The sequence below is a fragment of the Peromyscus leucopus genome, chromosome 7 (assembly GCF_004664715.2).
Source record: "Peromyscus leucopus breed LL Stock chromosome 7, UCI_PerLeu_2.1, whole genome shotgun sequence".
In the NCBI taxonomy this organism is placed as follows: domain Eukaryota; kingdom Metazoa; phylum Chordata; class Mammalia; order Rodentia; family Cricetidae; genus Peromyscus; species Peromyscus leucopus.
The window spans coordinates 83,840,927-83,863,993 of record NC_051069.1 but is presented as its reverse complement, the minus strand read 5'-3'; the positions used below and the strand labels follow the sequence as shown (position 1 = coordinate 83,863,993).

The following is a 23,067-nucleotide window of genomic DNA, read 5'->3' as shown; positions in this document are numbered from 1 at the left end:
TTTCAGTGCATTGATGTGCATTCTAGCAGGAATGTTCTGATTCTTTGCATTTGGTGAACATTAATTGTTCACTGTGAACACATCCATTTGCATTTATGTAATTTCATAGTGTATAATTACTTCCAGTGCAGTGATTGCCTGCAGAACTTGTGATTAGATGTGTAGTGTTTTCAATGCATTATGTATATTTTTGCTTGTTACTTGTTAACAATACTCACATATTCTATGTTTATTATCTGATGTGACTTCATATACAGACTCTGTCGCAAGCCATAGTCAAAGTGGTTATCCCAACAGAAAGGTACATGTTTTTCTTTATTATTACTGATCTAAATATAGACAATATCCCCTTCTGAATTGAAAAGAAATGGTGTTGAGGAAAAGGTAATATCTTGACTGAGCAATGGCTCCTTCCCAGTGCTTTTGGGGGATGTATAAAAACTAATAAGTTATTACACTTGGGAATTTTATGTTATCTTTTCTTTTGTTTTTATTGTTATTGTTTTACATAGTTTTTAATAGCTTTAGAAATTAGAATGGTTAAGTAGATTAATGTAGAGTTGTTGGTCTAGTAATTTGAAACTATTGTGAAGGGAAAATAGGTATTTTAAATAAAACATGTCTTAAATTTTAAATAATATTACAATTTGAACCAATCTATTGCTTTTCTCTTGGTTTCTGGATTATCTACATTTAATATATAATCTTGGTTTTAGATGTGCAGTTTTTTTTTTTTTCCATAATTGATTTTGAGAAGAAATTCCAATTGTTTTTGTGGACAAAGGACATAATAGGAATTTTTAGTCATGATAACAAAGATATTTGGATCTTTTTATTTCTCTTTCTTCCCCTTTTTTTTTTTTTTAAATACATTGCTAATGAAGAACAATCATGGTGTAGGTATGCTCTTGCTCAGTCAAGCTCAGCCTTTTCCCAAACACAGGAACACAACACTGGTTGAATAATAAATGAACACAAAAGAATTCCAAATTCTCTTTGACATTGGCCTTGGTGAGCAACACCAGCTGAACTGTCTGCGGCAGCGGGGGACCAGGAAAACATCATGGGATGGATTGGGAAAGTATACAGTTTTTGACCAGACATTGGTACGATCGACTCCAATAAATGTGGTTTTATTATAACTGAGAGACTTTTTTTTTGTGGTTGCCCAGAATAAGATAATTACTGTTTAAAAATAAAATAATGCACTTTAAAATATAACATTTTTGTACTACACTGTTTTGTTTTGATTGAAAAGTCATTTTTTAAATAAGAAAATTATATAATCCTTAATGGAAGAATATGATTGCAATGCTTTACTCTTGATTCCAAGATAGCAGCAACTAATTGTCAGATTTTGATTTTAAATAGTCATATGAAACATTTTAACCTCCTTTATACTTGTAATTTTTTTATAGATAGATTTTTATCAGTGCAAGCCTATTTAAAACTATAGTGGGTTATTTTTCCACTGTTAAAACGTTCACAGGGAAAGTATTTTTTGTAGCATTCAAAAAAAAACATACCCAGTAATTTTATGTGTGACTCAGATTATTTCTAAATAAAATTTTATGTATATATTTTGCTGAAAAATCTTGACTTACCATTAGAATGAATCCCTTGCTATGATAAACCATTTTTCATGTTCCTTAAATGACTGAAGTCAAGTTGTTTTTGACTGTATTGATAAAAGTCTCTGGGTCAATAACATTTGTCTACTTGGTAAATGGTCATGTATTATGATTTGCACATGAAACTTCCCTGAGCTTTAATTTGCCTTGTATCAGTGGGGATTTTAGAACTGACTAATAACTGCATGGCCCTTTCTAAACAGTGCCACAAACTATGAGGGTGCTGAGTTCCTTCTCACTAGGGAGCAGCACTGCGTATCTGCCCAGTTAATATATTTGTGAAGGAGAATAATTTTTAAGTTAAAATTAACTGATTTTTTTTTAACAATTTGAAGTTGAATTGATAGTTCTAAAGGATAATTTCCCCTTTGTAAAGATTTAAACTTCCATGTAATTTTTTTGATCTTTAGAATTATTTTTTTCTACTATGTAGAAATATTAGTGTCCATTTGAGTAGGCTTGTATAAAAATTGTAGAAAATATAGTCAGTATAAGAGATGATTTCACGATCAGGTATTTTGAAGCAGAGTATTATAGACCTCCCTCAAAACAAAAAAAATCTGTCTTGTATAACTATATTTATATTCTAGCAGTTACATGGACTTAATTGAGCCAAGAATGCTCAGGCTGTAATTTATATGTGTCTTCTCCCAAGAGTCAATATCCTTTTGCTTCTCCCAGTTGTAACTTGCCCACTTTGTACTACTTGGGGACTGGTGGAAGGGAAGTCAAGAGCAGCTTAGGAATAAGGAAGCTGAGTCCTTTCTGCCTGACACATTACTCAATATCTGAAATTAGTTTGGAATCTTTTAGTAAGGATTTTATTTTCTGATTTAAAAAATTAAATTCCTCCTATGAGTGCAACCAGTAAAGTAACTTAATAAACAGTAGCTCCAATCTTTTTGGCTCAAACATTGGAAGATAAGTATTCCAGAGAGTGGACACCTCACCATGTCCCCTGTTTTGTAAAGTGTAGGAGGACTTCCTTTACTCATGGCTTTACAATATAGTTTTTTCATTGGTTGGTAATATGCAGGCAGGATTACACGTTAGGAATTCTAAACTAATTTTGAAGTGCTTCAAAGGGATGTTGCCTCATTAAAGGTCAGATTTAATAAAAACTACATCTGGTATGTGTGTACTAGAACACAGGAATTTGGATGGGTCTTTTATTAAATCAGGCCTTATATTTGTTAAATAGTTTTACATTTTTGTAAATTAAAGTTATGGTCATAACATTTCAATATCATTATGAAAGTATCTGTATTAGGACTAATTTCTTTAAAAAAGACATAGTGTATACATTTTTAGATGGCTGTAACATGCAAATTGCAAGTTGCTGATATCCAATTAGTTGTGATTTATAATTTAATTTTTTTGCATTTTGGAAATGATGTTAAGTGGCATTTAGGAAATTCAGTCTGTTACTGTGAGGCTGTTTTGTGGCTCCCCACACTCCTTCACCTCTCCTTCCTCCCTTTCCTCCACCCTCACTGGCCCTTTCCCTCTTAATGCACAAGGCCTTGAATGTGTGCTCCAGGTTACTTTTTTGATATGAAATTCTGTTAGTCAGCAGAATGTTTTTTTTTTTTTTTTAACTGCACCATTATAGTAACTTAGGTCAAATGTAGTTTGATATAGGGGTGTGTCTGAATCCATTTTCTTTAACTGTGTTGTTGTTGTAGGAATTTGCTCGCCCTGATACACCGAATGATAGAATTTGTTGTACGTGAAGGGCCAATGTTTGAAGCTATGATTATGAACAGAGAAATCAACAATCCTATGTTCAGGTGTGCTTCTTTTATTATGTAATAAATCTATAACAAAATTTAGCATTAACTATTTTCAAGTGGCGTTAAATACATTCACATTATTTTACAACATACCACTTATCAATTCATTTCCAGACATCTTTTCACCTTCCAGAACTGAAACTCTATACTTATTAAATAAGAGTAACTCTCCATCTCTTCTCATTAGCCCCTTGGAAACACCATTCTTTGTATTTCTGTGAATTTGACTGCCTTACATATTTTTCTAAGTGTAGAATCATACAATGTTGGTCTTTTGGGACTGACTTGACTTCAATACTTTCTTTTGGAGGCAGATGAGGCGTAGAGTGAGATGATCTCATTCTGTAGCCTAGACTGGCCCTGTGCTTGTCCTACTTTAGTACTGAGATTTACAGGCAAAATCCATCCCCAGCTCCTTTTAAAGTCTGTGTCTATATTCTATACTTTAATTATCCTCATATAGGTATGAAAACCTTTTAACTCTGTTTCTTTCTCTTTTGATACTGAAAATATTTCCAAGAGTAGGCTAGTGAGACAGCTCACTGGGTTCAGGGCTCTTGCTGCCAAGCTGACAACCTGAGTTCAGAGTCCAGAACCCATGTGGTGGAAAGAGAGAGCTGTTTGTTCTGTGGTGTGCATGAGCATGTGCACACATGCAAACAAATACATCGTATATAGATGTATTTTCCCAAGAATAAAATTCTAAAAGTAGTAAGATTTAGCTCTTAGCATTGTCTAGGAGGAAAATAACTTCCATTATGCTTTCCCGTGAAAGTCATAAGCAAGCTAGAATTGAGCAAAGTAGTTTGAAAGAAATTGTTTATCATCTGAATTGCTTTATTTAAGACATTGATTCAATATTCTATTAAATAGGGTAAAAGCTTTTCAAATTACCTGTTGAGAAAATCTCTCCAGTATTCTAGTTTATCTTCTGCCCTGTGCTTTATAATGCCAGTTATGGTATGGTGGTGCACACCTTTAATCCTAGCACTTGGGAGGCAGGGGCAGGTAGATTTCTGTGAGTTGGAGGGTAACTTGTTGGTATATATAGTGAGTTCCAGGACAGCCATGACTACATAGAGAGATCCTGTCTCAAAACCAAACAAAAAATTTAAAATTATAAAAGCAGTCATTCTGACTGTTCATATTAGTTTTTAAGGCAGTCTGGGGCATGGGAATGGTGCATATTATGGAAAAATGAAAGGACTCCTTTCCTACCCCCATGCCACAGGATCTTTGTTTTTGGTCTTCTTTAGAAGTAAGAGGGCAAATAATATTTCTCATTTGTTTTATTTAATTGATAGTAGTGTGCTCTCTGTCTCTTTTTAATTGAATAGGCACAAGGAACTGGTTTCATGTAGACACTAAAGTAGATAGCTTTCTCCTAAAGACTATGGTATTTATTGTTTTTGTTTGTCTTGTTTAGGTTCTTATTTGAAAACCAGACACCAGCCCATGTCTACTACAGGTGGAAGCTTTATTCTATTCTGCAGGCAAGTAGGATCAGTTGCTTTGTTGACTTTAACTCTGAGGTTAGAGCTTTCTAATAACTTTTTGGGTATTATTAGGGAGATTCTCCAACTAAATGGCGGACAGAAGATTTTCGTATGTTCAAAAATGGATCTTTTTGGAGGCCACCACCATTAAATCCATACCTTCATGGGATGTCAGAAGAGCAAGAGGCGGAGGCCTTTGTGGAAGAGCCCAGTAAAAAGGGAGCACTCAAGGAAGAGTAAGAGCTTTTCTGTTGTATGTTCAGGAAAGTTGTCCTAATGCTTGCTGCCTTTAGTTGTCTGCTCTAACTCTTTCAAGCCATAAGAGAAAGCGAGATTCTCACTTGCCAGTGTGGAGCATGTTTTATTTCATATTTTAGGATTTTAGACATCTTGGATAAATATAATGGTAAATAACAAGAGTGTATCCTGTTGAATTTAACTACCTCCTGATGAAATTAGTGATCATCTCTTAAATATAGTTGAGCTCTTTCTCTAGCATTGCAATACTTAAGGTTCTTAGAGAAATTACCTAGAGATTATTAGAATTTTTGCCAGAGTCCAAGATAAGAGAAGAAAAATTACCGTGTATTGGGGTCAGGTAAAGCCTTTCTGTAGTTTTATATAGAACTATAGAACTACTACTATTGTGTGTAGTAGGTCTGAGATGGCAGCTAGGAAAACATTAATATTAGTGCACACCTAATATGGCTCACCTAATAAAAGCTCTTGTTGCTCTTGCTGAGGACTTGGATTCAGATCCCAGCACCTACATGGTGGCCCACAACCATCTCTATCTCCAGTTCTAGGGTTCCTGTGTCCTCTTCTGGCCTCTGTACGCACCAGATGTGCATGTTGTGTATGTACATACACACATGGAAATAAAACATTCAAACACATAAGATAAAAATTAAATCTTACGCCGGGCGGTGGTGGCGCACGCCTTTAATCCCAGCACTCGGGAGGCAGAGCCAGGTGGATCTCTGTGAGTTCGAGGCCAGCCTGGACTACCAAGTGAGTCCCAGGAAAGGCGCAAAGCTACACAGAGAAACCCTGTCTCGAAAAACCAAAAAAAAAAAAAAAAAAAAAAAAAAATTAAATCTTACAAAGAGTGTTTGTTTAGAACTGGTATAATGAGTTAGCTCTATTTTAAAAAGCAGACATATTAAATAAGTGTTTAGAGGTTCTTTATACCTCGTGGAAAATGTTGGCTAAAAGATTTTAGCATGTAATGCTACATACTTCATTGCACAGTGTGGAAAGCTTAATACCCATTGCCTCAGTGCTTTGTTGGTGAGGTGGTTTTTGCTAGTGGGGTCCTTCAGTTGTTGAGTGTATTTGTTCCTTTAGGTTTATGTTCATTACATTAGCTATAGATCCAGTCCTTAGTCTAATTCTAGCTATCTTCTGGTTTTAGAAATGAAGGTTAAAGTTCTTATTACATTTACTTATTATATTTGTATATGTGTGTATGCATACTCATGGTATGCATGTGGAGGCTAGGGGACAGTTTGCAGGACACTATTCTTTCATCTGTGGGTCCTAGGGATGAAACTGGTTATCAGGTTTGGAGGCAAGTGTTTTTACCTGCTTTGCCATCTTGCTTTCCAACTAAATAAAGTTTAATTGAAAAACAATGGTGCTCATTGCTTTGCATATATGTAAGGCTTCCTTGGAATAATAGCAGTAGAGGAACTGTTATAGGGACCATGTGATCTGCAGGACCTAAAATATTTATGTTTTCCTTAAAGAAAAAGCTTGTCCTACTTAATTCCTTGTAATGCTAATAAAGTAATACTTCCTTCAAAGAAAGGATATGGAGAACTGGGAGGTTTTTTATTTTAATGGGCATAGTAAGAGTGGAATACTTTTGGAGACTTTAAAATAAATGACCATAAAGTTACTAGAATATTTTGTTATTTTTAGAAAAAGTATTCTGCTCTATATAAGTTTTTAAAAAAATTGTAGATGGGCAGTGGTGGCACATGCCTTTGATCCCAGCACTCAGGAGGCAGAGGCAGGTGGATTTCTGTGAGTTCGAGGCCAGCCTTGTCTACAAAATTAGTTCTAGGACAGTCAGGACTGTTACACAGAGAAACTCTGTCTCTACCCCCCTCAAAAAAAAAATTATACCAAATTTGGAGAGAACCTAACAAAACTCAATCTTGAAAACCATTTTATCTGAGTGGGTTTTAAACAAACTAGTCTTTGTGAGGTGAACACAGTAATTGGTAAATTTACTGAGAAACACCCAAAGAAGTTAGTCTGTGAGCAGTAGTTATTGGTACGTTTGGAATATTATGTTTAAATATTTATAAGTGAAAACTTATATTCAGACAGCGGGATAAATTAGAAGAAATCTTGCGAGGATTAACGCCAAGGAAAAATGATATTGGAGATGCCATGGTTTTCTGTCTTAATAACGCTGAAGCTGCTGAAGAAATAGTGGATTGCATTACTGAGTCATTGTCTATCTTAAAGACACCTCTTCCCAAGAAGGTATTGAAATGATTTCTCTTTCTGAACTTTAGATAAGGGGTTAATAGTTGACTTTTTTTTCTTTTTTTAATTGGAATTAGCTTCTTTTTTACATGAAGAGCTTGACGGATGAAATATTTTCTATGTAGTCTTTTCTTTTGTCTGAGAAACTAGTTGAAATGTAAATAACAGATTGTATTCCTGCAAAAGTTGTGTTTGTAATGATGATGGATCTCATAGAGATTAATTATTATTTACTATTAAATTATAGCCAAACTCAAGGAATGAGTGTACAGGTTACTTTCTAGATATGCTGTTGGCTATTGTTTTCCTTTTGTCTCATTTTGCATTACAGATTGCCAGATTATATTTGGTGTCTGATGTTTTGTACAACTCTTCAGCCAAAGTTGCCAATGCTTCATATTACAGGAAATTGTAAGTATGAGCTGATACTCTTAAGGTGATGAATTTAAGGATGAGGAGTTCAAAAGGATTGTTCTGTTAGTATTGTTCATTAACAAGAAATAATTTCAGAGCCATCTGTGAGATGGCTCAGTCGGTTAAGAAGTTTTCCGTGCAAGCCTGATGACTAAGTTTGAGTCTGGGAACTCGGGTAAAGGTGGAAGGAAAGAAATGACTCCACAGAGTTGTCCTCTGACCTGACTTCAGTCCTCACTCCCACAATAATAGTAATAATAAATCAGAAAATTTAAAAGCAATTTAGTAGAATTTTTAAAGAAATGGACTTATGTTTATTGAACGAAACCACTGTAAGGTACAGTAGTAGTTTTTTGAAAACTTCTTTCAGTTTTTCTTATTAATGACATTTATTTGTGTCTATGTATGTGTGAACATGGAACATCTATAAGTAGTCAGACAACCTGTAGGAGTTGATGTTCTTCCACCATGTGGGTTTCTGGGATAGATTGCAAGTTGTCTTTCCTAACAATAGTGTTTTTATCCACTGAGCCATGTAGCTCGCTCTTGTTTGTTTTTTTATTGAAGTGGGGTCTCACTCTAGCCCAGATTGCCTAGGATTTACTGTGTAGCCTAGACTGACCTTAAACTTGTGGCGATACTCTTGCCTTAACCTTCCAGGTGCTGAGATTATAGTGTGAACCACCATGCATTATATTTTATTTCTTAAATATTGACAGGACAAATAAGTGGCATTTAAAAAAATTTAAATTATATATTTTGCCTATTTAGCTACTTTATAATAAACATAAATAGCATAATAAATAATGGCATATGTAAAAGAAGAAACCAAAGTTTTAACATCATTGTTTTCTTTTGGTAATCATTGTATTGATTTATTTTTTTTAAAAGATTTTTTTTTTTTAATTTTTATTTTTTCCATATGAGTGCTTTGCCTGCATGTATTATGTGCATCACATGTGTGCCTGGTGCATGTAGGCCAGAAGGAGTCAAATCCCCTGGAATCATAGTTATGATCTGCCATGTCCATGAATGAACCTGGTGCTTTTAGGAGCTAGCTTGCCAGCCCTGTTGGTTGGTTTTCCTTGTTCTTATTTTCTAAAGCACAAGGGAGTTGTAGTGGGCATTGTAATTCGTATGTAAATCTTCAGTTCCACAGAGTTCCCCCTCTGTCTGTATTTATTAAATGGTTAGGCTCAGGGAAAGGAATTGATTGTAAAAGGAAATTGAGAATTATGGCCTGGACTGGGAATTGTAACTCAGTCGGTTGAGTGCTTGCCTGGCATGAAGAAGCCCTGAGTTTGATCTTCAGTACCACTTAAAACCAGGTGTGGTAATACACACTGTGATCCTGGCAGTCCAGAGGTAGAGGCAGGCAGCTCAAGGTCATCTTAACTAAGCTATATAGTGAGGAAGAAACTGGGGACTGGTTTGCATCTTAGTCTCTTTAGCTCTTTGAAGTTTTTTGGGCTCCCCTCTTTCTCTTTAACCCACTAGCACTTTTTATTGATAAAAATAGATTTTATAATCTATCCAGAAGTTGATTGACACCACTTTCCTGGCTGCCGGCCCAAGTTGCCATTGTCCCACCTGAATTACAGCAGTAGTCTCCTAACTTGTTTCTCTTCTGTACCCCCTGATCAGTACAGCGTCCAGGTCATCCTTTGAAATGAGTGGAGTTCAGTTTGTAGAGTGCTTGCCTAGTGTGCCCAAAACTCTTGGGTTTGATCCTCAGCACTTTATAAAATCAGATGTAGTGGTATGTGCCCAGCACTTGGAAGGTGGAGGTAGGAGGATGAGAAGTTCATGGATATCCTTGGCTGCATAGCAAGTCCTAGGTTAGTTTATGCTACATATGTATGTGTATGTGACTGTGAGTGCTTGTGCAGGCGAGAAAAGGAGAATGGGATCGGGAGAGCCCTTACTCTTAGTTCTGCTACTAATTCTTTTTCCCTTCTCTTATGTCACTTACCTTTTAAGTTTGCTATTATATGACAAAGAAGGAGGGCCAGATGGCTGAATTCATCATAAATATAAAATTGCTTGCTAAAGGACACTGGTATTTTAAGTTTCTTAATTTGCTTTGTATGTAAGACGAGTGGTTTTTCATTGGCTAGCAGGCTGAAGAGAATGTGAGTTGTTAAATTCTATTTTAAAGAATGTATTGTTTGAATTTCAGTTTTGAAACAAAGCTATGTCAGATATTTTCAGACCTCAATGCTACTTACCGTACAATTCAAGGCCATTTACAATCTGAAAATTTTAAGGTATGTATATTTTATTGTTTTTGCCCTGATGTGTCAAATAGAGGAGGAGGGCTATAAAAGAATGTCAGACAAATATAATATTCAAGACTTGGATCTTTTAGAAACTACTCTTAAAATTCTTTAAATATTGTGTTGTCAGATAGTTTTTAGTTTTATGTTAATTATTTAGATACTTTTATTTTAAAATTTTTCTTTCATGATTTATTAGTTTTAATTATGTGTATGTGTCTCTGTGTGGGTATATGCACATGTGTGTGGGTTCTTAGCTAGGCCAGAGGTACAGGATCCCCCTGGACTCAGAGTTACAGGGAATTGTAAACCAACTGATGTAGGTGCTGGGAGCTGAACTCAGGTCCTCAGAACACATTCAGAAGGCCATTTGTTTTATAATGGTATATGCAATTTGTCTGGATTAGGAACATGCATTTCGATTATTCGTGGTTGTTTAGAAAGTATCTTCAGGGCATTGTTAGCTCAGTTGATATAGTAGGTGGTTGTGATGTGAGGCCTACTGTGGCATAGGGCCTGGAGTGCCGCCTGACCCTGTGTTTGCTGAGGTACCATGCTTGAGCTGGAGGGCAGCAGCCAGCCACGTCCTCCGGAGTCTTGGGGTGACCAAAGTTTTGGCCTGTATCCCCTCCCCAGAAAATGGGAAGATTGAGTAGATTTAGTGACCGCCTTCCATAGCACGCCACAGAGGAGAAAGGCCCCACTGTACCCTAGTGTGAAGTGAGTCATTAGGAAAGCAGAGGGCCAGCTGAGACAGTTCTTCACAGCTGGGACCAGGTGCAGAACTTGATAGAAAGAGAGTTGACATCACTGGTTTCCTAGTTTGCAGAAGGGTGCTTGAAGGTGACCACTACTAGCTTAATAATAGCGGGAGCATGAAGGTGGCTTAAAAATGTCCTTGATAATGGTTTGAAAATTTGGTCTTCAGAAGTTGTGTGGAAGATTTAAAATTTCTTGGAATATGGGGAGTGCTGGACACTGTTATTGTTTAAATCATGAATACACATTTAAGACAGGCAGCTGGAAATAATTTTAATGAACGGCTTTGAAGGAAAAAAACCTCAGTTTTTTAAAATAACTGTATTTACTATTTTATAATATAATATATTATATAATAATATCTTATAAAAATAAGTGTATATATATTTTATATGTAATACTATATTTTTAAAATCACTGCTATTTTATAATACAATATACTATATAATAATAAATATCTTATTATATATAATATAAAATAAAAAATCTTATAAGATTTACTATTTATAGGCTGGGCGGTGGTGGTGCAAGTTTTTAATCCCAGCACTCAGGAGGCAGAGGCAGGCAGATCTCTGTGAGTTCAAGGCCAGCCTGGTCTACAGAGCGAGCTCCAGGACAGGCACCAAAACTACACAGAGAAACCCTGTCTCAAAAAACCAAAAAAGAAAAAAAAAAAAAAAAAAAGAAAAAAAAAAAGAAAAAGAAAAAAAACAAAAAACAAACCAATAACATTAAGCTGTAGGCTAATGTTAAGAAAAAGCCAGTCAATCTCCCCTGTTCCCGAGATAGTAATTGAATAAGTGAATATACTATTGCGGGAAGAAGACTTTCTTTGTTGAGAAATTTCTTTAGCTTGGGAAGCTGTCCCATGACCCCATTATATAGATATTTGTCTTAGTTAGGGTTTTATTGCTGTGAAGAGACACCCTGACCACAGCAGCTCTTATAAAGGAAAGTATTTAATTGGTGCTGGCTTATAGTTTCAGAGGTTTAGTCTATTATTGTCATGGCTGGAAGCATGGTGACATGCAGGCAGACTTGGTGCTGGAGAAGGGGCTGAGAGTTCTATATCTGGATCTACAGGCAGCTGAAGGAGACTGTGTGCCACACTGGATGTAGCTTGAGCATAGACGATCTCACAGTAACATACTTTCTCCAACAAAGCCACACCTCCTAATAGCGCCACTCCCTGTGCGCCAAGCATTCAAACACATGAGTCTATGGGGGCCATGCTTATTTAAATCACTACAATATTCAAACAAATCCATTAAAATTTTTTTTAGTCATAAGTTTTGATTGTAAGTTATACTTTATAGAAAAGTATAGGAAATGTGCAAAGGAAAGTTGTTTGCCAAGACTTCATTGGGTCATAATTGATTCAGGGTAAAGCTTGATTGCTTTGGTTTCTAGTGGTCAGAAGGTACTGTGAGATTGTTTTTCAGAATGTGGCTCACATACATTATGGACAACATGAGAGTTGACCTTAATTAAAAAACAAGTGGTTTTCTTCCCCCCACCCTCCCACCCCCTGTATTTTTAGGCCTTTACTCTTTTTACTTGGAAGATAACATTGCTTTAAAAAATTTGGAAATGACATATATATTCTCTTTAATTTGGGAAAAAAAAAAGATCTAGCAACTTAAAGGAAAATTCAGCAAATCACAGTTGTTATCCTCATGAACTGAAGTTTGAGACATACTGCCTCAACTAGTCATTCACTTCCTATTTTCTATTTATTTAGCAACGGGTAATGACCTGCTTCAGAGCATGGGAAGACTGGGCAATCTATCCAGAACCATTTCTGATCAAACTTCAAAATATTTTCTTAGGACTTGTAAATATCATTGAAGAAAAGGAAACAGAGGTAGGTATTCTGTACTTAAAAATTGGTCTGAGGAGAGGGATGTTACAAGCATATATATATATGTGTGTGTGTGTGTGTGTGTGTGTGTGTGTGTGTATATAATTATAAATATAAATAATTTCTTTGTGAGAAGTGCCTCTGTTTACCATTAAATAACCCAGGAGTCAATGTTAGATTTGTCAGGGATTTTCATTGTTGTCTTATTTGATAGTGGCTGTTTGTTTTTTTTTTTCTTTTTCTTTCTTTTAATAACATGAAAAGATTTATGATATATTAGTAGAAAACATAATACACAGAAGTCCCTCAACAAGGAGTTCTTCATAAACTTACTGTAAATAAATTATCATTAAGTTGAAGATGCATTGAATACTTGTATCTATATGACTGAATCTGAGAGCTTAGCCTAGCCTACCTTGAATATCTCAAGCAATTAACCTATAGCTAGGCAAAAATGATCTAACAGGAAACCTAGTTTTAAAGAAAGTATTGAGTATCTCAGTTAACTTATTGCAAAGCTGCCATCAAAAATGATGGCAACGAAACACTGTAGATAGATAGTATTTGTCCACGTGATCAGATGGTTGACTGGTGCCCATAACTAAGTGCCACTGCCCAGCATCATGGAAACACCACACTGTATGTCGCTATGTGAAGAAAAGATCATAATTGAAGTTATTACTAAGTGTGTATTGTGTTGCACCATTGCAAATTTTCAAAGAGTCAAACCATCAAGAGTTGGGGATTGTTTCTGTATAAAAATTTCGATTATGTTAAAGTTAGCTCAAAAGTAAACATAGACTTGGAAGATGTAGCATGATGGTACCGAATTGTGTTCATCATCATTCTCTTGCTTTTTCCCTCCTAAATGGTTTGTATATCTTTCATCTTCATTTCTGGTAGTAATGCATGAATCTCTTTGTTGGTGAATTGAGGCTATTCATGTTTAAGGTTATTATTGAGAATGGTTTCCTAATTGTTATAATCCTAATTGTTCATTGTTTGTTTGTTTTCCTGTTTGTTCTTGGGTTTCTCCCCTCTTAGGATCCGAGTTTGCTGGTTTATGAGGTTGGATATGATGGATTCTTTCCTATTTTTTCTTTGTTTATATAGTCCTGTCCTGAAATTTTTTTCATTCCTGGCTCTTGTGATTGAGACTGTCTTCCTCTTCTTGTATATGTATATAGTATTTAAATATCTTTTGCAGTATGGCTTGGTGCTTGTGAACTGCCTTAGTTTATGCTTGTCTTGAAATGTTCTATTTCTCAGTATTTAAAATAAGACAGATTTGCTGGCTATAGCACTTTTGGTTGGCAGTTATTTACTTTCAGGGCTTGATTTATATCATTTATTGCTCTCCTGCTTTGGGGTTGCTGAGAGATTTATTACTCTGATGCTTCTGCCTTTGTGGGTGAGTTAACATTTTTCCTTTACACCTTTTACTGTTGCTGCTTTGCTTTGTATTTTAATGTCTTGACCATGTGTACCACAGAGAGGTTTATCTGGTCATATCTGTTGGGGTCCTAGTGCCTTGTGTGTTTAAAAATCTGGATTTATGAAATTTTCCACTCCTAAATGTCATTGATTCATTAATTCACTGTGCTTTTAGTGCTTATCTCAACTTGTACTGTATCTTGGGGATGGTTAGGTTTGGGCTCTTGGCCATATCCTAGAGTTCTTAGATGTTTGTGGTCTTGGTCATTGATTCCTTTGTTATTCTTACTGATAATTGAGTGCAATATTTCATCCACGTTGTCCTCTACACCTGATATTCTTTGTTCTGCTTCGTAGTCTATTGGTGATGCTTCCTACTGTTTTGTTTTGCTTTAGATGTGTTTTGCCTGCATATGTACATGTGTATGCTTGGTGCCCACAGAGATCAGACAAAAGGATCAGATCCCCTGGAACTGAAGTTAGTGATGGTTAGGAGCCACCATGCGGGTGCTGAGAATTGAACTTAGATTTTCTTTCCAAGAGCAAGTGTTCTTCACCATTGAGCCAGCTCCCCAGTCTGCCCCTATAAACACACACAGACAACTAAATTTAAAAAAAAAAACAACAAAAAACAAAAAAAAAACCCTAAAACAAAAAAACTAACCCCTTTTTAAAACTATTTAACTTTATAATGTGAGCAGGCATGGGGGCATGTACTTGACACAGCTCATGAGGAGAGTGTAGAGGACAGTCTGAATGTTTGTCAGTCTCTCTCGCTCACCTTACTTAGTTTAGTCCACGGGTTGAACTCAGATTGTGAAGCCTATGTTCAAGTAAGTGTCTCACTTGCCATATCATCCTGCTGACTCACTGCTATCAGTTTTATTTGATTCATTGAGGCTTGCATTTCTAACTTTTTTAATCCAGATTGTTAACTTTCTTAACAATTTTTCTCTCTATTGCTCTCATTTACGGCCTGGTTTGTATCGTTATGTTTACAAGAAAACGTTGTCTTCTGACTTTTAACTTATATCAATATCTGAGTTTCCTAGTGGAGAACTTAGGATCTTTGGGAGGCCCTTGACTTTTACCTTTTTCTGTTGCTGTGTTGTAACCTATGCATGTAGGTGTGACTGTCCTTGTAGTAGGGAGTCTTACTGAGCAGCCCTCTTTTGGAGGGCTTAGTCTCCAATACTCTTTGGTGAGGTTGAGGTAAATTGCTTTTGGAAGCTAGACATGTATTTGCTTCTGTTCTTCTCCAGAATGTTTCCGCCTCTATGGATTTTCCTGACCCTCCTTTACCTGTTATTGATGGGGAGACAGCTACTCTTCTGCCACTTTCTTAAACTTGTTTCAGTGTCTTCAGTGTACGGTGTTCTCCTGCCACTGCTCTTTGTACATGTTCTTCTGTCTGGACCTTGTGTGTTACCAAGTGTAACTTCAGGCTACCTTACGACTTCTTTATACGAAATTTAATTATTCAGTAGTATAATAAGTACCCTTTTTATGTACCCTTTTAATTTATTGTTCTGATAGATTTCTTTTTTAAACAAAAAACCTTTACTGAGTTCTTTGACAGAAGAACCAAGCCTGATTTTGTTCATCCTTGGGTCACAGGCTAGCTGGCCCCAATAATAAGCACCTAGCACATGTTAGGTAAATAAATGTATAGATAATTGCTGCCTTGGCAGGCTGGATGATAAAGCATGTGTTTACATTGTGTCTGGAAATATGGATCTCCAGCCACATTAATCTAATAGTGAGAGATTTAAGAAGTCGAGAAAATACTACAGTAGAGCATGTTTCTGTAGGATGTGCCAGATGATCTTGATGGTGCTCCCATTGAGGAAGAGCTTGATGGTGCACCTCTGGAAGATGTGGATGGAATTCCCATTGACGCCACTCCCATTGATGATCTCGATGGAGTCCCTATAAAAAATCTTGATGATGATCTGGATGGAGTGCCTTGTAAGTTCAGATTTCAAACATTAAAGCTAACAGGTTTGATTGCCAAAATGCTTTATTTTCTCACATGATGTTCTGGAGAAATGTGGAGAAATGTTTTAATTTTTGACTATGTCAAGTTACTCACCTTTTCTGATATTTTAAAATTTTAAAAGGAAAGGGCTCTCTTATGGTCATCTTTCTCTTTTGGACTGCTACTCTCCTGTAATAGTAGCAGATTTCCTTTTTGTGTCAGTTGTCTGAAAGCTATGGGCAATATCTTGTGTTTGTTTATAGCCATAATGTCAGATGCCCTGTGTCATCTGTTCTCTGGCCTAAAATTATATTAAACCATTGGATAAAGTATAAACTTTGCAGCCCCGAAAACATTTGTTTGTTTGTTTGTTTGTTTATCTCCCTCTCAGCTCCGTATGTTTAAAGTGTTACCTGAGTTTTCTGGGTAGTAGTTTCTTTATGCCCATTTTCTGTCTTCCTGTTCATGCTTAAAGTCACCCACTGCCAACTTCGGTCTGCAAATATTAAATGGAAAGTTCCAAAAAATTGCCAAGTTTTAGGTATCATAGTACATTCTCACAGTTATTCTCTTTCATGATTGTTTATATTACATTTTTACTGTGCCTAATTTATAATTATGTGTGGACAAGAAAACATAGTCAATGTATAGTTCAGAGCTGTTTCTCAGACATTTACTAGTGGTCTTGGAATATGTCTGCTATGGGTAAAGGGGCTTACTTTGCACTGCTTAGAAATTGGGTCTGAAGCAAAAAAAGTGAGTTCATTATAATCCTTGTCCTTGATACTGTCAATGTTTTCTCTACATGTGGACTTACTTCTATTAGATTTTTGGTAAGGCCATTAGTTTGAGTCATCCCCTAATATATTTAATAGCTCATCTTTTCTTCAATAGTGGATGCAACTGAAGACTCAAAGAAGAATGAACCCATATTTAAAGTAGCCCCGTCAAAATGGGAGGCTGTAGATGAATCTGAATTGGAAGCACAAGGTGAGTAAATTACAAATATTGAGCTTTTAAACAGTTGTGTACTGGGATAGTGGTATCATTCAGTGGTGTAGTACTTGCTTAGCGTATGTATGACACTGGGTTGAATCCCCAGCAATTAGTGAGGGGAAAATTAAGTTCTTATAATAATTATTGGTGCCTTTGTATTTGCATGTGTATGTTTTCTTTTTGTGTAAAGTCTTTGTTTTCAGCTTTCACACTCAATGCTGCCATGTTTTAGGTCTATCATAATCATTCATTGATTGTTGGTGTTCCTATAGTAATTGTTTTAGATCCTTCCGTTTGGAAGCTTTGAGAGTACAGTCAGAAATCATGAAAACCTTTCAGGCTAAGGTGTTTCAATATAGTCTAGTTGGGAAGCAGCATCCATTTGGAAAGCTACTTCAGGGGTCAGTTTCAGAGAAACTGAGCTTTGACCTCCTATAATGTTTATTAGATCCAGTTTACATTTGCCTTTCTCTTGACTCTTACTTGGTATCTGTTAATATTTGTTGGTCTGATCAAATAAATCTTGCCATTCACCATAGAAATAAATATGACAGTGTTTTTTAATCATTTCTGAGTTTGCATAGATATCATGTAGGTATGAGACAAGAACATGTAGTGTATAGTACATGAAGAAGAGATAAGCTTAAGATTAGTTTCTGTAATATAAACTTTCAGCTCTAAAGCTGGGCTTCTACTGTGCTGTAGCAAAAAAAAGCTAATCTCCCTTTTCCCCTGCAGCTGTAACAACTTCTAAGTGGGAGCTATTTGACCAGCACGATGAATCAGAAGAAGAAGAAAACCAAAAGTAAGAATCTTAAGTTTCACATATACCCAGTTCCCTGCACATGTATACTCCCTTTTTCACCTACAGGTATGGTTGAAATAATAGTGAAGAGGAAAACTTCACCTTCAAATCCTTGGGAGAGAATCATCTTTAGCTTGCATCGTTTTTTTCCAGTGAATGAAGAGCTTTGCTCTCTGGTCTTTGCACCAGGCTTCACTTTGCTGAGTTTTCTTCCTGAGGCTGTACATTTCTGCCTTGTAGCTACTAATGCAGTAATTGTATTTGTTTTAATTTTTTGTCATCAAATATTGTTTTAGAGCCACAAAAAAGTGATTTTTAAAATGTTAAGTGGGAAATTTATATTCCTTTCCTTTTGGATAGTGCATTGCTAAGTACTATTTTATTATTTTAAATGTTTAAACATGTCAGAAGAACTAAGAATGAAGGGGGAGGACCTTTGTGAGTATAAAGAAATTACGATTTTGATAGTTTTCTTTTTTGTAATCACCATAGAAGTATTTTTGCCTTTGGCATAATGGTGGTAAGAACTTAAAGTTTGTATTGATAAGTTTTAGGACGCTTCATACTTTTTAAAGTCATTGTGTGAATATTGAGTTTTATAATAGGAACAATTGGTGTCAAGATTATTCTAGGAAGAGCTTTTTGTTTTGTAACAACTATAGTCTTTTATCCTCAGATGGAAGAAGGAAAACGGGCAAGCCCTTCTGCTGGCCCAGCACATTTGTGTGCACTCGGTAAGGGACTGATGGGTTGCAAGGCAGTGTGCTCAGGCAATAGTTTGTAGGCACTTTGATGGCCTGAGGAAACCAACAGTGATCTTGGTGTGACTGAAACAAGTTGGTAGTGGTGAGATGCTTAGAAAGTCAAAGTGTGGCTTATCAATGGCGGTGGCTCTCTGCAACTGCAGAGTACTAGAGTTGAATGCTTTGAAATGTTTTCATTGACGTTTTATGTCGGTGACTCTGTCATTAGCAACATCTCAAAATGTTAGCATAAACATATACTGTACTGGTCAAATAATTCTTTAATTTACAGTGAAGGGTAGAAAGTTCATCCCATAACTCGATACGTAATTAGGTTCATTTTCTGAAAGCATTAGGGGGTTTTGGGTATAAAATTGATTTTTGTGTTACTGTATGAGAATGTTTTAATATTGATGTGGAAGTAATCATTAGTAGAAACATGAGTCAGAAGTAGAATTCATATTTTTAATTTTTCTTAAACCTCCGAGTAAATCATGTTAGTATAAAAATGTAGTTTATGAAACTGCAGTGCAAGAAACACTAATTTGCACATAGCTTTCTGGTTCTTCAGAATTTTTACAGCTCACTACTGCTCTCTAGTGGCTGGATCAGAAATGCCTTTTGGCTGAGGGCTGCTTCATATGATAAACTGTTGCATTTTCAGTAGAGATGGAATTTAAAGTTAATACTTGTAACGGATGGAAAGAAACGCTAAAAACAATAGCATTTGTAATGAGTTTGTTACAGATTTAGAATTTTGAAATTTTTTTTTTGTTGTTTTTGTTTTTTGTTTTTTTGAGACAGGGTTTCTCTGTGTAGCTTTGCGCCTTTCCTGGAACTCACTTGGTAGCCCAGGCTGGCCTTGAACTCACAGAGATCTGCCTGGGTGTGCCTCCCGAGTGCTGGGATTAAAGGCGTGCGCCACCACCGCCCGGCTGAAATTTCATTTTTCATAAAATTATAGCAGGAAGCTGTGGCTCAGAGGTTACTAGCACTTGTTGCTTTTGAAGAGGACCTTGATTTGATTCCTAGTACCTGCATTGAGGTTCACACATATCCTTAACTCAGTTCCAGGGGCTCCAAAACCCTCTCCTGATGTTCATGGGCAACAGTGCATGTACATGGTACACATACATGCATTCAGGCAAAATACTCATACACATAAAATAAAACAAATAAATATAAAACAAAAGGAAGTACAGACTTCATAAACTGTGGGAGACCAATCCCCACATTTATTTACCCCAGGGACTCTTGAGGAATGAGGAATAAGAGACTTTGTTAGAAATAAAGAGGGGAGAGAAACGCAGGATAGCCTTAGGTGGGTCTGGATCTTTATCCACCAGTCAAGAGCTTTATTCCAAAGGGCTATTTATAATAATCCCAAGAGGCGGGGCAAAGGACCTCCCCCTAGCTAGGTACAGCCAAGTGTTGACCCTTACAAACACCTGATACTCAGGCCTGTGGTCTAATCAACCGCTTATGCAGTCCTGCTGGGTACAGCCACTAGGAAACCTCGTGGGCTCCAACAATAAACGTATATAAAACAAGAACTGAATGAAGAGCTATCTTTCAGGATCAGCTATAACATAATAGTTCAAGTTTTCTAATACTCAAGCTTTATATGGTGCTTTAGTATAATGTGCTAATCAGTTGAGGTCCTTATGTTTTGAATTGATTATTGTATGGTGAGTGTGACAAATTCATTTATTTTCTAGAGTATAGCCTTTGTGGAAGGAGGGTAAACATTTGGCTTTTTAAAAATAAACCTTTAATGGCGGGGCGGTGATGGCACATGCCTTTAATCCCAGTACTCGGGAGGCAGAGTCAGGTGGATCTCTGTGAGTTCGAGGCCGGCCTGGTCTACAGAGCGAGATCCAGGAAAGGTGCAAAGCTGCACAGAGAAACCCTGTCTGGAAAAATCAACCAACCAACCAACCAACCAACCAACCAACCAACCAACCAACAACCCAAAAAAACCCAAACCTTTATGAGTTCACTGAACTGAGTAATATGTAGCACGCATTGGCTATTCATTTTATTTCCTTGCTTGACAGTGTTACAGAATAAAAAGCACACTGATAACATTAACACAGAATTTATTAAAAGCATGATTATATTATTATATTGAAACTCAACTTTTTTTGTAGAAGGAAATGTTTTTCAGAACAGTCTAAAATATTATTTGACCAAATATTTACAGAAAATGTTTTAGATGTTCTTCAATGTCATTTAAGTTCCAAGACAGTGAGAAACAAATACGCAAACTGTAAAATACAGTATTTTGTTTTCCCTACTGTGACATGCAGTATATTCTCTATTTCCACAGTCAAGAGGAAGACAGTGAAGATGAAGAGGACACTCAGAGTTCCAAGTCGGAAGAACATCATTTATACTCTAACCCAGTCAGAGAAGAGATGACCGAGTCTAAGTTCTCCAAGTACTCTGAAATGAGTGAAGAGAAGCGGGCTAAGCTTCGTGAGATTGAGGTTTGTGTTGCAGTAAAGTTAAAACTACTTTCGTGGCTTTAACGGTCAACACCGAATTGACTTCCCCTTGGCATGGCATTCTCTGCTCAGAAACCTCCAGACGGGTTAACATTGCCTCTTAGTTCAAGGATCCCTTTTTCTGAACACTAGCCTTGTTTTTCTCTCTAGATTTGTTTCCTGTCCGATTATCCCTGTGATTTTACTTAGGATGTGTGTATGTGTGTATTTTGTCCTCTGTTTGAATGCATGGCATATTGGAGAGCCTCTGAGGAAATGGATTCCAAGGAATAGCAAAAAATGTTCAGTTTTAAATGCTTACCATATATAACTAGGAAAAAGTAAAATGTTTTCTGACACATTCAATTTAGGTTTACATTTTCTTAATTATAGTGGTTTATTTGAAGTTTCTTGACAGGGTGCGAGTATACATTGCCTGAGTCTTAACATTAAGAAGAAAAAAAAAAATAGATGGGCAATCCCAAACTCTCTCATGGAAGTTTTCCCTCCTCCCTTAGTCCTTTCTTTTTACAATGCTCTTTGTGTCTCAGGCTGCTTGGACTTTTTGGAGAGAAGCATTTGGTGAACTTCAAAATAAATGGTTTCTATTAGTATATATTAACTATATATACTGAGTTTCATAACATTTTCATACATGGATTTAATGTATTTTAATCATATTCAACTTCCATTACCCTCTTGTGTCCCACCTCACCCCAACTCCCGTTGAGCCTTTTCCTGTTTCCAGCCAATCTTACACTTTGATGATTGGTGATTTTGTGTGTGTGTGTGTGTGTGTGTGTGTGTGTGTGTGTGTGTGTGTGTGTATGTGTATGTGTGCGTGCGTCTCCCAATGAATTTTCATTAGGTTTGCTTTGGGATCTTGAGTGGTAAGAGCTTATTTATAGGGAAGTCTCTCCTTCACATGACAACCTTTAACTGTTACAGATGCTCAGGGAGGGACAGGACCTCATGAGGAGAGAAACATTATTGAGTGCTCAGGGTGGTAAACTTTCCCAGCAAAATAACCAGTTAGTCTAGAACTTGAAAAGATGTGTGAGAGTCCTCAATCCATAGTACACATTAATAGTAACACTGCATGCCTGCTGTGTGCCCGCACCTTTCTTCTTATGATACATACTGTATTGATGGTCTCCTTTCTACTTCTCTCCATAATCACGGGAGGCATATTCTTCCCTATTACCTCTTTCCCCAACATCACCAAACCAAAGACAGCATTTTGTTTTAACCCTATGCAGAATCAGCATGATTCCAATTTGTCAGTATAGATAAGAAGCTTTTAGTTAGTAATTTAATTCATTTCCCCTATAGGACATACCTTTGTTCCCTTATTTAGGGGAATAAGGTGTTGCATAGTGGTGAACACACTCACTGTTGGATCTTTTTCATCCTGTGAAATCTTTTGTAACTCACTAACTCCTCTGTCTTCCTGAGCAGCTCTTCCTATTTCGACAAACTACTAAGAATAGACATGAGCAATATATGCTTATAACCTCAGACGCTTGGGACCCTGGGCAGGAAGGGTATAAGTTCGAGACTTACCTGGGCTACCTAGTGTAGCTGAAGCTTTCCTGTGTCCTATCCAGTCCACAGCTGCTCAGACCCAAGTAAACACACAGAGGCTTATATTAATTAAAACTGCTCGGCCATTAGCTGAGGCCTACCACTGACTAGTTCTTATGCTTAAACTCAGCCCATTTCTGTTAATCTATATGTTGCTATGTGTTCCGTGGCTTTACCTGTGTGCCATTACATGCTGCTCCTTGGACGGCAGGTTGGCGTCTCCTCACTCAGCCTTCCTCTTCCCAGAATTTTCCTTGTCTGTTTATCCCGCCTATGCTTCCTGCCTGGCTACTGGCCAATCAGCGTTTATTA

At 36.6% G+C, this 23,067-nt stretch overlaps 1 protein-coding gene across 3 annotated transcripts in view; it reads left to right on the top strand.

Annotated features, from left to right (window-relative positions):
- The window catches only part of LOC114690963 (U2 snRNP associated SURP domain containing), a 60,469-nt gene that overhangs the window by 23,272 nt on the left and 14,130 nt on the right, over positions 1-23,067 (top strand). For 2 of the 3 annotated variants that reach the window (XM_028866000.2, XM_028865999.2), the window contains exons 13-24: positions 258-301; positions 3,317-3,421; positions 4,851-4,917; positions 4,993-5,156; positions 7,254-7,416; positions 7,751-7,830; positions 10,013-10,100; positions 12,610-12,732; positions 15,975-16,131; positions 17,036-17,131; positions 17,876-17,942; positions 21,015-21,174. In XM_028866000.2, the coding sequence (XP_028721833.1) occupies positions 258-301; positions 3,317-3,421; positions 4,851-4,917; positions 4,993-5,156; positions 7,254-7,416; positions 7,751-7,830; positions 10,013-10,100; positions 12,610-12,732; positions 15,975-16,131; positions 17,036-17,131; positions 17,876-17,942; positions 21,015-21,174 (1,314 nt within the window). The remainder of the gene's footprint in view (positions 1-257; positions 302-3,316; positions 3,422-4,850; positions 4,918-4,992; positions 5,157-7,253; positions 7,417-7,750; positions 7,831-10,012; positions 10,101-12,609; positions 12,733-15,974; positions 16,132-17,035; positions 17,132-17,875; positions 17,943-21,014; positions 21,175-23,067) is intronic. The other variant, XM_037207845.1, reaches the window with a different exon arrangement.